This window comes from Podarcis bocagei, assembly GCF_964188305.1.
Source record: "Podarcis bocagei genome assembly, chromosome: Z".
In the NCBI taxonomy this organism is placed as follows: Eukaryota; Metazoa; Chordata; class Lepidosauria; order Squamata; family Lacertidae; genus Podarcis; species Podarcis bocagei.
The window spans coordinates 47,890,746-47,905,709 of NC_138140.1; the positions used below are offsets into that span (position 1 = coordinate 47,890,746).

Genomic DNA, 14,964 nt, shown 5'->3' on the forward strand with positions numbered 1-14,964 from the left:
AAATTTCAAACTTACCAATATTTTCTGCTGTGGGCAGTTCCTACAATCATAGAATTGTATAGTTGGAAGGGACCTTGAGGGTCATCTGGTCCAACCCCCCTGAGATGCAGGAATCTCAACATGCAGTTCCACCATCCAATTCGAAACCATATCAGTCCCTGCTTAGCTTTGCAAATGTGTGAGCAGTTTCATTGCTACATCACTAGCAGAACTTCCCATAGGTCCAGTTCTAGAATTCTTTTCAAAGGTCCAGTTCATTGTGATGTAACGGAATGAAAATGTGTAAGATCGAAAAGGTAAACCAAAGCAGCAATTGGAAGCATTGCAGCTCCAATGACGGGGTGGAAATAGCTTTACATTTAGATGCTTTTGCTCACCTCTACATTCCTTGGCCTCTTGCCGTTATCTTCAGACCAGAAAGAACCTGGGACACTTCGACAATGAACCAGATTGTGCCATCCCTTTTCACAATCCTTTCTGTGGAGTTATCATGCTGTCCTAGAAATGCATTTTCAGGTGAGCTGAAATTGGTCTTTCCCATAACACAGCAGCAGAACCCACTTAGGTCCTCTGAGCCAAAAGGAGTGGGGCCAAGCAGCTGTCCCCATGCAGGGCTATTCAGGGCAACCTGCTTATTAAGCATTCATGCTGATTTGCTTGAGCAGAGGTCAGATGGCATTGCTTCAAAGCAAGGGTTTTCCCACTCTCCCCAGTATGGTTTCCCATCACTTTCCTTAAGCAAAACATCTGATCTTTGGGGGAAGTGGGTTTGTTGCTCGAAACCTCCAAGTCAACTATAATTGTATGATCTGAATTTACCAGTATGTGAAAGAACCCATCCAAAAATAATAAGAGTCTGGAAGTGCCTTCATCATCTCTTTCTTTCTTTCTTTCTTTCTTTCTTTCTTTCTTTCCCTCACACACACACACAGCCTTCTCCACCCACCCATCAGAGCATGCTGGGATGGGAAAGTTTAAATTATTCTTCCACAAACAATAAGATCCCACCATGTGTCCTCACACCCACTGCCCAATTGCACTGGGATATTAGCCCTATTTGCACTGTGCATTTAAAGCAGTATCATGCCACACAACTTTAAGCAGTTGTGGCTTCCAACAGTTTGTAAAGAAAAACTTTCCCCAGCTAATCTCCCTTAGGCAGGGTTAATAATGTTCTGTCCATCTGTGTAACATGGAATCTAGTACTCTGTGTGATCTTCTGACAAGGAAATAGCATACTTCTTTCCATTTTGCAGATTACAGCCACATCTGAACTGTACATTTAAAGCAGTATCACAACACTTTAAACAGCCATGACTTCACCCAGAGTATCCTGGGAACAGTAGTTTAAGGGTGCTGAGGTTGTTGGAGACCACCATCCCCCACACAGAGCTAAAATTCCCAGAGTTCTCTGGGAATAGGTATTGATTGTTAAACCATTCTGAAGATTGTAGCTCTGCAGGGGTAGGGCTCTCCTAAGCAACTCTCAGCATCTTTAACAGCTTCCAGGATTCTTGGGGGTAAAGCCATGGGTATTTGAAGTTGGATGCTTTAAAAGTACAGTCGTACCTCATGTTACATTTGCTTCAGGTTGAGCGTTTTCAGGTTGCGTCCATTGGCAACCCAGAAGTACCAGAAAGGGTTACTTCCGGGTTTCGCCGCTCACACATATGCAGACTCACAAAATGACGTCACGCACATGCCCAGAAGTGGCGAATGATGACCCACACAAACGCAGACATGAGTTGTGTTCTACTCATGTTGCGAATGGACCTCCAGAACGGATCCTGTTTGCAACCAGAGACACCACTGTATATGCAGATGCAGCCTTTGTGTGTTCATGTCTTCATCAGCTGTTCCCAATGCCTATAAGCTGGGCAGCAAGGAGACAGCAGCGGGCACACAAATCTATCATGTCTCTTCTCGGTCATTTCTTTCCTCGGAAGGTTGATAGCACACTCCTACCAAGAGATTTTCCCTTGCAAGTGTTTCCCTCCTCACATTGGCCTTATAAGGTAAATGCAGAGCTGGGAACTTGTTTTTCTGTCCTAGCTTGCTTCTAAAAAATTGGATTATGCTCCACATCCTAGACCAGAACCTCTAGCCTTTGGCCAAATGTGGCTCTCCAAGTCTCTCTTCCTGGCCTTCAGGACTCTTTCCTGCCATGCCCCCTCTCTTGAGGATATGCCCCACACCAGCCCTGCTACACATGCTCCTCAGTAAGAGCTGTTCAACAGTGGAGCTGTCTCCCTTGAGAGCTGGTGGGCTCTCCTCCCTTGGAGGTTTTTAAGCAGAGGTTGGGGGGACATCTGTCCTGAATGCTTGAGATTCCTGCATTGCAGGAGGTTCGACTACATGGCCCTTGGGGTCCCTTCCAACTCTACCATTCTATGTATTTTTGCCTGGCCAAAAATTGAATCTTGACTATGCTTACCTGGATGGATGATGGAGAAGGTGGTTTTTTATGGGGGAAGGGGGATGCCATGTGGCCCCTTAAAGGTTACCAAAGAGGCATTGTGGCCACCATGCAGGAAAAGGTTCCTGACCCCTCTTCTACAGCTTGCTTTCCAGTGAAGTCATCCACTCCCCCTCTAAATGTTTTAGCACCTTTCAAGGCATACGAAGAGCTCGGGAAGAGTCTTCCAGCTCCAGAGGCCAATGCTGGGACAGCTCAGCCAACTTCGGAATCACTTCTGGAGTTTATGGGTGAGATGATTTGTGTGTGTGTGTGTGTGTGTGTGTGTGTGTGTGTGTGTGTGTGTGTCCACAATAGACTGGCTAAATAAACTTCCATGTACTACTATGCATTCCGAAAATGTTTAAAACTTCCAGGCAGGCGGGGGGTTAAGACCAATATGTGGTTAATGGCTTTGGTTAGGAGTAGCAGAACTCTCTGTCACTAATCATACATTCCTCGGGGCAGGGGCAGTCACTGGGATAGCACATGGGTAGGACCACTGGAGGGCAGCATCTGTACTGGTTGCCTATCTGCTACCTGGCCACATTCAAGGTATATAAAGGTATATAAAGCCCTTAACAGCTTGGGACCAGTTTACTTGCAGGATCTCCTTAGTTCCACTAGGGAGATTTGTCTGGCGCCTTCCTTGTCTATCTTTAGGTGCCAGACCAAAACATTCCTCTTCAACCAGGCCTTTGGCTGATTATTATTCTACAGCCTTTTAAATGTGTTTGTGAGAGAGGGGTTCTTGTTTCGTTGTTTCTGTTTTAACTATTTATCTGTTCTTTTATCTCGTATTTTAACCTTGTGAACTGTCCCGAGATCTTTTGATGAAGGGCGGCATATAAATCTAATAAACAAATAAATAAAATCTACTTCTCATTGTGTACCACTTGGATTCTTAAAAATGAAACCGAGATACAGATTTTTATAAAATGAATGTTTGGGGCTCACCTGATAATGTCTTGTCAAATGATCAGTAATGCCCTCTGCCTTTCTACTGCCCACAATATCATGCAAAATGCATACTGAAAAGTCTTCTGGCATGAAAGGATTGTAAAAATATTACCCATACCTTAGCAACTGGCCACTTTTATCTGTTGTTGAACTAATAACTTCTCAAAATGCATGTTAATGCACTTTGATGTTGCTCAATTAATATTAACGCACTTCTCAGATTTGGATCTTACTGTGTCCAATAGTTTTCTTGTCTTCTTGATCATGTCTTGCACTGTTTCAACCTGTTCTTTTTGTGGAAGTCAGAAGCATCCCACACAAGACTGGACTCTCTCGACCACATGTTCTCTTGAAAAGATCCATCAACTGGAACAATGGTAAGTGTGTTTCTTTAACTATCTCTTTAAGAATGAGGGAGGGCAGGTACAATGCTTTGCTACTGTATGTCTCCTGGAACATTGCAAGATGTGGGAAGGGTTTGATGGGAGACCCTATATTGGAAAATTTTCAATGTCTAATGTTTTACAATTTTTTTATGTGTTGTTAAGCCACCCAGAGTGGCTGGGGAAACCCAGACAGATGGGTAGGGTATAAATAAAATTATTATAATTATTATTATTATTATTATTATTATTATTATGATGATGATGATGATGAGATAATGTTTTAAGGGCATGCAATTTCCCAATACATATATGTCTATGCTGAGATCTAATTGTCATGTAACATTATTAGAAGTTGCATTTGTTGTACTCCTAAGAACAACTGGATAGCAAGGACAGGTATGTGGTACAGCCCTCCCAGGTGCGAGAATTTCATGTTTGAATGGTTTCACACACTCACACCCCCACTACCATCTTGCTAGGATTTGGTAAATATATTACAGAAAGAAATAGCCTAGCAAGACAAAGAAAACATAAGTTTATTGCTCATGGCAAGCAAAGCTTTACATCTGGCCAAGATGGAGTGCAGAAATTACACTGGCACATGACAACTTATACGGGGAATAACTAAATTGGAGAAGCAAGAAAGAAGGACACAGTGAGAAGATGTGATCTGTTTTGCCAACAATTAGTTACTTAAAGAGAAGGAATCAGTGAGGAAAGTATAGGTTGCCTTTCAGTCTTCCGCGACCAGCTGGTTCAGGTAGCTCATTGCAAGGACTGCTACTTCACTCACCAACACATCTAAACTCTGTAAACCAGTGTTTTCCAAAGTGTGCAATGTCGCCACTGGGGGACACTGGAATGACCCATGGGACAGTAGTAGCCTTGGAGGGGTGTTGAATAAAAATAAGAGGGTAGTAGAAGCATAGAGAAGAGAAGAAATTTTTGAAAAACCATTTGTACAAGTTTTATCTGTTGTGTAATGATGCTTACTGCCAAGTTAGGCACCATTGCAGGGACGGCAACAATGCCTCCCCTGGAAATTGCAGTTGTACTGGAGGCAGAGGATTTTCGCGGGCTTGGGTGAACCCTATTTGGCTTCAGCCAGGGCCAGCAAGTGGATCACAGCTTGCCTGCCTATTTGGCCAATGGCAGGCAGACTGTAGTGCTGGGGGCCCCCTGTGGTGGATTGGACTGAGCTGGAAGGTTTCACTTTGGTCCACCCCATGGGTTTTTAATCCCGGGGCCTGGTCCACCTCCTTGCAAAATTCGAAGAAGTGGGTGTCTGGGTTTTGGTTCCCATTGTTGCTTCAGACAGTGTGAAGTAAGTAACGTCACCTTAAAATGAGAAATTATATTAATTTCTCCTCCATACCATGGTTCTGCTGGCTGAGGTTGATGGAAATTGTAGTCTCAAACATCTAGAGGGCACCAAGTTGGAGAGAGCTGGTGTAAGAGAGGCCGTGGGTGCATGGCTCATGGTGCTTTCTTTAATTTACAGTGATTCCAAACCGGCCCGCCTTCGCGAAGATTGTTGTTGAAGGTTCTATAGGCTTTGGTTTTGCCTTTGTGATCGCAATTGCTTTGTGGTGTATCCTCTCGTAAGTATGTCTATTTTTTAATAATAATTTTTAATTAGTTTTTTTACGTGAAATTTGAAGTTATTCAATTCACTTTTGATATAATAATTTCTTACATTTTGACTTCCCATTCTGACGTCCGTGATGCTCCTGTTGCAGTCATTTATCTGCTGCCATAACTACCATTTATTTTCATAATATTCATTTATTTATTCTCCTCCCCTTGCCTATAATTCAAATCCTGCTTGAAATTTCATTTGACTATAATTTTTCCTTAAATAGTTAAAAAAAAAATACCCATGCTTTGACAAAATTCTCATCTTTTTGTTCTCTTATTTTTGCTGTCAATTTTGCCATCTCTGCATAGCCCAGTAACTTTAAAATCTATTCTTCCTTTGTTGGAATTTCTCCTTCTTTCCAATTCTGCACATACAGGATTCTGGCTGTGGTAACAGCATACATAAACAATTTAAACTTCTTTCTTTCTTTCTTTCTTTCTTTCTTTTGCTTGATATTTGAGCATCACCCTTGCATGTGGCAAGTCAAAGGTTCAGTCCCAGAATCTCTAAGTAGGACTGGGAATTATCGCTGTCTGAAACCCTAGAGAGCTGCTGCCAATCAGTGTAGACAGTACTGAGCTAGATGGACCAGTCTGACTCGGTATAAGGCAGATCCCTATATTATTGCTGGATAAATGTTCATTAGCCATAGTAGTAAAGAGGTGTTGGCCAACAGTGCTTTCACATCTCTTTCTCTGAGGAGTGATGGCACACTTGCTGTTGGGAGGCGGGGTTTCAGATGCCTTCTTCCTTTAACAAACTTGCTTCCTCTTCCAGTGAATTGGTAGGTCGACTGAAGCGGGTTAACGCTCGTGGCAAGCGCCTTCTGGCACAAAATTTCTTTTTGAGGCAAGTCCAGGAGGAAAAAGAGGCAGCCAGGAAAAAACTAATGGAAGAAAAGGAATATGAAGGCTCAGCTAAGACAGGTAAGACTGTTGTCAATGATGCACCTGTAGACCTGAGGTGGAAAGACTTCAGTGTTGTCAGATCTGCTTTGATTTTTACTAGAAACCTACCAACCGGTGCCAGGTGCAAAAGAGATAAGGGACTCTCCAGACAGGAATTTTATTGTGGTCATATTGTGCAACAATAATAGTGCATTGGGGTTCCTTTGAACCCCTTTCTGTTCATGATGCTATCAGGGTGGTCCTATGCAATTCCACATTCCATACTGTTAGTGCCTTAAAACATGCACACAAAAAGCATTTCCACCTACAGAAGTTTTGGGGTGATCACACTGCTTCTTTTCCAGTCAGTGTGTATCCCATAATTTCCTGCTGAAATCCTAATCTACCTCTTGAACTAATTTACAAAACTATTAACACATTTTTACAAGCATTGAATGCCACAACATAGCAAGATGATACAGAGAATGAGAGGGAAACTAATAACCCCCCTTTCAAGGCTTCCTTGATCCAACTAATCTGAGGAGACCAACGTCCAATATGAGATTACTTTTAATCATTTATGGACATTTAAGAACTTTGGGAGAAGTCTTCTCCCTTAGTTTAAACGTGATTGTTTATGCTTTACACTCAGCAGGAAGGTCTATTCATAAAGAAACATGAAGTTTTCTTGTTTCAGCTTTCTTTTGTGCCCGGTGTCAAATTAGTCTTCTGGACCCCATCTCTTTGTTATTCCACAACAATTCCCCTTTAATGAATCCCTGTGAAGGGCTTTCATTGATTATCAGCAATCCTCTAACTAGCACAGATGTTGACACGTCCTGAGAGAAATGTCTTCAACCCCTTGCCATCCTCTGTGTGAGTTTTATCTTCCCTTGATCTGCACCCATGGGCGAATCACTTTCTTGCCTTCCAAAGGGGCCAAAAAAGGCTAATTGGGCACACTTTGGGTAAAGGTAAAGATAAAGGGACCCCTGACCATTAGGTCCAGTCGTGGCCGACTCTGGGGTTGCGGCGCTCATCTCGCTTTATTGGCAGAAGGAGTCGGCGTAGAGCTTCCGGGTCATGTGGCCAGCATGACTAAGCCGCTTCTGGCGAACCAGAGCAGCGCACGGAAATGCCATTTACCTTCCGGCCGGAGTGGTACCTATTTATCTACTTGCACTTTGACATGCTTTCAAACTGCTAGGTTGGCAGGAGCAGGGACCGAGCAATGGGAGCTCACCCCGTCACGGGGATTCAAACCGCCGACCTTCTGATCGGCAAGTCCTAAGCTCTGTGGTTTAACCCACAGTGCCACCCACGTCCCTACACTTTGGGTACACTTGTCTAATCAAAAGGCTAAGCCCAAATTAGAATTTCCCATAGCCCCCAAGTTTCAGGTCCAGGAACTAATCTGTTGAACAGTTCTAGTAGGGGCATTAGGCCAAATGAACTATTTTGATTCTATAAAGCAGTGATTCCTGCTTAATCGAAGCATGTATGTTTCTGTGTTACTGTTAACTTGTTTTACATGATGCTTCTCCTGAAACCATTGGATCAATAGGGAAGATTGGCACATGTGCCAACATTAACCACCACCCCTCACTCCACACATGCAAACTTTAAAACAAGAACACAACAGTCGATTCTCAAAAATCATTGTTGAATGCTCCGTTTATTTCACACTTCCAGCTTTCTCTGACACTAACATTCACTTGCTTATACTTCCCTTTCGTTTCAGCAAAAGTCAACAGAAACCTAGGCACACACTACTGTACCCAATATACAAACAAATACTCCTGTAGCCAATACACAGGCATGCACACACACAAAAAAAATAACTAAGTTAAACCTTGCAAAAGAGCAAATTGTCCTCTCATATGGACCCTGAAATGACTAGAACTACACTTACTGAAATAATCAAACAAATGAAGAAAGAGAGTGCCTTTGAAGAAAGCTTACTCAGGAGTAAAAATTACCCATTGAAGGTTTTGCACAAAAACAGTAAAGGATGCCACAAAGGCTTAATACAACTTAGAGCAGTGTTTCCCAAACGTTTTTGGGCAACGGCACACCTGTGTACTAAAAAAAAATCTCGCGGCACACCACCATTAAAGCCCCGCCCCGTGACGTCAGCGCGCAGCGTCACGCCGGGAGGGACGCACAAAAGTGAACGTTTTTTCCCTCGGCAGCTCCTCTCAGCTGCGCTCAATCCGCCTCCGCGCAGGCTGAGGGAGGGAGGGAGGGGCGCGTGTGACCCGTCTCTGCTGGGAGACCAAACCCAGCGAGACAGAGTCGCGCGGAGGTGCCCAGGCAGCGCTGCCGGCTGCGAGGAGGAGCGCCAGGCAGCAGCAGGAGGCGCGGCCTCTCCTCGCCGCCCCCGCCCCGCCTCTCGCCGCCCGACTCGCCCGCCTCCCTCCAGGCATCTCGCGGCACACCAGCCGGTGTCTCACGGCACACTCGTGTGCCGGGGAACACCGGTTGGGAAACACTGACTTAGAGGACAACAAAGCTTCAGAATTGACACATGTGGCTCAGACATTGATAGGCTAGCCTAGACTTTTTTGTAAACAATAAAGCTACCAAATACATTGAAACCTTGCCCCCCTCTTCTCCAAAGCAGGTCACAAAATCAGTGTCACCTTTTAATAATTATCTTAGGCAAATAAATCCAAGTCAGAACTCAACCTCAGATAGACAATGCCTGCAGATGAAAATTCTACATTCTGACAAAAAAAAATTACTCACTTCTTCTAGTCATAATTCCTCCTAGTATTTCCCAAATAATTCTTATACGCTTTTAAGGAAATAAACTCAAATGAAAACCAGCTACTTTACACTCAACTTTAACTCTCAGTATGAAAATTACAGTGGAGCGCTCTTCTACTGTCTCCTGAGACAGATGGATGTCAACAACATTGAACTATGCAGGTTACTGCTGCAGCTTGGAATATGAGTGCATGTTTGCCCAGTTGACCTACTGTAGCAAGAAAATTATTATTATTATTATTATTATTATTATTATTATTATTATTATTATTTCAACAATGGAAATCATGGAAATATAGTGTTATGAGTTTGTGGGTGCTAGACCACTATGGTCTCCGAATCAAGCATCAGAATTTAATCTGTTGTTGTTGTTGTTGTGTGTAAAACAAATAAAAATAAATAAAACAAATAAAAATATAAAAGAAGAAGAACTAGGAAATAGCCAGGTAGATTAATAGGGGAGCAAAGGATTGATTACCTAGTCCCTTCCAAGGTGAGCTAAGCCTGGCACGACAGCTTTATGGTCTTACATAACTTCATGCATTAATTAGATTTAAGCATGTTGGTTTATGAGGCTGATTGTCTCACAAAACCACTCAGGAAAGTGTAGCTCTGTAGAGGGAGCAAGATTCTCTTAACAGCCCTCAGTGCCCTTAACAAATTACAATCCCCAGGATTCTTTGGGGGGGAGCTATGGATGTTGAAACTAGAATGACACTGCTTTGTATGTACCGTATTTTTCGCCCTATAGGGCGCACTGGCTCATAGGGCGCACCTAGTTTCTTGGGGGGGGAATAAAGAAAAAAAAATTTTCCCCCCAGGTGCGGGGCTGGGGCGGGGGAAGCCCGAGCCTCCCCCAACCCCAGCCCCCAGAAGAGGCTGCTATCCGCAAGCCTTGGGAGCCCGGCGGGAAGTCGTGCCGAGCTCCCAAGGCTTGCGGAGAGCTGCCCAAAGCCCGGGGTGTGCTCCGCTGCGCTCCCGGGTTTCGGGCTGCAGGCTGCTGTCCGCAAGCCTTGCGCCAGCCTTCCAAGGCTCGCGGACAGCTTCCTGAAGCCTGGAGAGCGCACCGACCCCTCTCGCTGTCCAGGCTTCAGCGAAAGCCTTCATTAGCCCCATAGGATGCACACACATTTCCCCTTCATTTTTGGAGGGGGGAAAGTGCATCCTATGGGGTGAAAAATACAGTACGGTATATTGCAAATGGGCCATATGTCAGACATCCTGCTGAGTGCTGGAGTTGCACAATCAAATAGTTGATGAAGCCCAAGAAGCCTGCCCCCTCCTCACCAAAAATCCCCCAACTTATTCTTGGAATTAAGTGGAAATAACACAATTTGGCGAAAGCTATCATAACTGGGCTTAGATGTGAAACTGGCAGCTAGTCTGGTTTTATCTTTCTAAGAGGCTTGACAACCATATGTCAGGAGCGCTCTGATGGTGTTTCCTGCTTGGCAGGGAGTTGGACTTGATCGCCCTTGTGGTCTCTTCCAACTCTATGATTCTATGATTCTAAGATAGTTCTATTATATTGTAGCTGAGGAGTATGAATTGACTATACAGTGGTACCTCGGGTTAAGAACTTAATTCATTCTGGAGGTCCGTTCTTAACCTGAAACTGTTCTTAACCTGAAGCACCACTTTAGCTAATGGGGCTTCCCGCTGCTGCCACGCCGCTGGAGCACAATTTCTGTTCTCATCCTGAAGCACAGTTCTTAACCCGAGGTACTATTTCTGGGTTAGCGGTGTCTGTAACTTGAAGCGTCTGTAACCTGAAGCGTCTGTGACCTGAGGTATCACTGTACGAGCTAAGAAGTATGAATTGTTGGGAAAGGATCTAGAAGACAATTGTGTATTGGGGAGCCTCTAATGTTTTGCTGTGTTCTGTTATGTTTTGCTGGAAGCCACACAGATGCATGGGGCAACCCAGTCAAATGGGTAGGGTACAGGTTATGGGGGGTTTTTTGGTTTGTTGATGTTTATTATTATTATTATTATTATTATTATTATTATTATTATTATTATAGAAACAAGGAAAAAGAAAATAATGGAAGAGGAGGAGGAGGAGGAGGAAGGAGGATATTCTGTCCCAGAAGGAAAAGCAAAGAAAAAGAAGAAAGGGAAAAGGCATGCAATAAAGAAGAAACTAGGTAAAATTAAGAAGGTTGCAAAATCAGAAGCTGTGCAAAAGCACATTGGTAAAATTAAGAAGGTTGCAAAATCGAAAGCTGTTCAGAAGCATATTGGTAAGATCAAGAAGGCCGCAAAATCGAAGGCTGTTCAGAAGCATGTTAATAAGATTAAGAAGGCCGCAAACTCCAAGGCTGTTAAGAAGCACATTGGTAAGATTAAGAAGGCCGCAAAATCGAAGGCTGTTCAGAAGCATGTTCGTAAGATTAAGAAGGCAGCAAACTCCAAGACTGTTCGGAAGCACATTGGGAAGATTAAGAAGGCCGCAAAGTCCAAGAATGTTCAGAAACACATTGGGAAGGTCAAGAAGGCAGTGGCATCAAAGGTAAAGAATAAGAAAGAGGAAAAAAGTAAGAATGAGAAGAGCTCTAAAAAGAAGAAGGAAGGTGAGACGAAAAGTAAAAAAAGCTCACACAAAAAAGTGAAACATAGGAAAAGTGAAGAGGATTCTGAAGACTCTGACTAGCAAGCACAAAGACTGGAACCAGGTGGTCAATGGGGATTGGTCAAGAGCAGGCGGAGTAAAGCATCATCCCAAAAGGAAAGTGAAGAGGGCAGGGGCACAGGTGGCCTCACATCAGGGGTAGCCAAAGCAGTGCCCTTCAGATGCTGCTGGACTACAGCTCCCATTATCCCTGGCACCATTGGCCAAGACAGCTGGGGATGATGGGAGCTGGAGTCCAAGAACATCTGGAGGGACACCACATTGGCTACCCCACTTGTATTATTAGCCTGGTCTTGATGACAGTGGAGGGACTTCCTCTCTGAGCACTTCTTCTCATGGCAGAGAACCTTGTACTGTCACCTACAGATGAAATACAAAAGATTGAAATTCACATCTGAAAAAACTGTCCAAGGAGTATGTTTTCCCTGCAGTAATGAGTGGGAGCCTCTTTTCCCAAAAATGGAAAAGCAGTCTTCCAGGAGACTTAACCATTGTTTAAAGCAGTGGTTCCCAACCTTTCTTTGCCCATGCCCCAGCTAAGCATCTCTAAGATGCCCACCCCCAGCCCCTGTGACATATAATTCTTATTACAGTGGTACCTCGGGTTAAGTACTTAATTCATTCCAGAGGTCCGTTCTTAACCTGAAACTGTTCTTAACCTGAAGCACCACTTTAGCTGATGGGGCCTCCTGCTGCTGCTGTGCCGCCAGAGCACAATTTGTGTTCTCATCCTGAAGCAAAGTTCTTAACCCAAGGTAATACTTCTGGGTTAGCGGAGTCTGTAACCTGAAGCGTATGTACGGTAACCCAAGGTATTCAAAAAGTGAATTCCTATTCGCGTGGAGGAAGCCCAAAAGGCCATTCACTGTTAATAACTCATTCTCAAATTGCCCCCCCCTTTAAAAATCAAATTGCCCCCCTGTGGGGTGCATGCCCCACCTTGGGAACCATGGGTTTAAAGGCTTGGCACTGTCCCTTCTGACTTTATTAGTTCTTTTTTCTAAATATATAGGGTTGTATCCCATGCTAGACCTACTCAGAGTTAACGCATCGAAATTAATGGACATGGCTAACAAGTCCATTATTTTATTTACTCTGAGTAAAACTTTGTTGGATTCAGTCCAGAATATCAGTCAGTAACATGCCATAAAATGTGTGTCAAATGCAGGTATTCCACAGTTACCCAGTGACAACAGCTGGTGGGCATCATTTTGGCAAAATGGCCTCAAGGGCAAATTCTGACCCCCTAGCTGAGCAATGACTGGCCCATGAGCTGGAGTGCCTAGCTACTGAGAATTTGAGCAAGCTTAAGAAAAAAGTGGGATGCGGGAGGCGCTGTGGGTTAAACCACAGAGCCTAGGGCTTGCCTACTGAAAGGCTGGCAGTTCGAATCCCCAAGACAGGGTGAGCTCCCATTGCTCGGTCCCTGCTCCTGCCAACCTAGCAGTTCGAAAGCACATCAAAGTGCAAGTAGATAAATACCTTCCAGCGGGAAGGTAAATGGCGTTTCCGTGCACTGCCCTGGTTTGCTAGAAGCGGCTGAGTCATGCCAGCCACATGACCCAGAAGCTGCATGCCGGCTCCCTCGGCCAATTAAGCGAGATGAGCGCCACAACCCCAGAGTCGTCCGTGACTGGACCTAATGGTCAGTGTTCCCTTTACCCTTTATCTTTACCTAAGAAAAAAGTGCTGTAGCATCCACCTGGTAGAAGCTGCTGCTGCTGGTGGTGGTGGTGGTGGTGTTATTTTTACTAGTAGTCTGCATTTCCATGCTACTAGCCTGCTAGCAAGCTCATAAGTACGGTAATTGTGCAAGCTAGTAACTGGTGTGGGCTATTTTACAAAGCTGGTCTCCCAGATGCAGTACACAGCAGAGAAAAGTGGTTGCCTTTGTGCCCTCAAGATGGGCTTATTGGAAGCATCCCAATGGTCACTATAGGAAGCAAAAGAAATGGAGGAGCAATGGAGGCTGGTCCATTAGAATGAATGGGGCCCTTCCCCACTAATCTTAGTCTGTCGTCTCAGCATATTGCTGCCTGCCTGCCTGCCTGCCTGCCTGCCTGCCTGCCTCCCTGCTAGCAACAAGACCAGGAGGTGGCCCTAGCGGTCTGCTTCCCTCCTTCTTAGTCTCAAGATTCTGCTTGAAGTAGAACCCAGCGGGAAGGGAAATGGTGACAAAGAATTAAGCCACATTCACACCATACATTTAAAGAACTCTGATACTACTTTAAACCAAAAAATCCTGGGAAATGTAGTTTGTTAAGGCTAATTAAAGTTGCTAGGAGATCCCTATTTCCCTCAAAGAGCTGCAGTTCTCAAGAGTGGATTAAATAATCAGTCCCTCTTCCCCAGGGACTCTGGGAATTGTAGCTCTACAAGAGGAATGTTGGGTCTCCTTACAACTTCTGAGATCATCCTCTGAAGGAATTTGCAGCTGCTGATGACAAGGTGTGAATTCCCCCTCACCTGCTCCCCACATTTAAAGAGGTAGCAGCAATTTTTTATCTTAAAAAACTATCTCAAACCTGTCCTAAATTTTATTTCCTAAGTCATACCTGGGCTTTGCCATTAGGGGGAACCAACAACACATCCCAAACCTAATATCAAGGTTTTTCAGTCTTAAAAATAAATAAATTCCATGGTCTGAACATTCTCTCTTACACCCAGCTCTCCCCACCCTCCACCCCAATCATCATTATTTGTAGTAGCAGTATTAAACAGAAACTCGCAATGCCAAAGCCTTGTTTGGAATATTTTGGAAAACATTTGTTAAAACACTGTCCAAACGGTTTGGATTTCTTTGAAATTATATTGGACAGAATCACTTAATGTGTTCAACTGGGGGGGGAGGAGTCGCTGGCGTGTTTTATATATATATATATATATATATATATATATATAGAGAGAGAGAGAGAGAGAGAGAGAGAGAGAGAGAGAGAGAGAGAGAGAGAGAGAGAGAAATACAACATCTTCCATTGCAATTATCTCTCCATAGCTGTTTTGGGGCTCCCCCTGAAGCCCAGAGATAGCTGCCTCCCCCCACAAAAAAACCATATTGTGATCTAGCAGTTGGGTAGCCAGGTGTCCTAATTTACAAGTAGCAGACCTCTATTTTAATGAGAGTCCTAAGAACATAAGATTAGGTCAATGACTCATCTATCTAGCCCAGCATCCTTTTCTCACAGTGGACAACTGGAAAGGCCCATGAGAAACCCACACACAGGACCTGAGTGCAA

The 14,964-nt window shown here is 44.2% G+C and overlaps 1 protein-coding gene across 1 annotated transcript; it reads left to right on the forward strand.

The window, feature by feature from the left end:
- Nucleotides 1–272: 272 nt before the first annotated feature.
- Nucleotides 273–12,119, forward strand: LOC308578560 (uncharacterized protein; the record flags this gene model as incomplete). Its single annotated transcript, XM_081179046.1, has 6 exons — nucleotides 273–516; nucleotides 2,605–2,706; nucleotides 3,718–3,792; nucleotides 5,303–5,402; nucleotides 6,218–6,366; nucleotides 11,121–12,119. 6 exons carry the CDS (start codon nucleotides 273–275, stop codon nucleotides 11,747–11,749), a joined length of 1,299 nt encoding a protein of 432 aa, XP_081035172.1. The 3' UTR covers nucleotides 11,750–12,119.
- Between the last annotated feature and the right edge of the window lie 2,845 nt (nucleotides 12,120–14,964).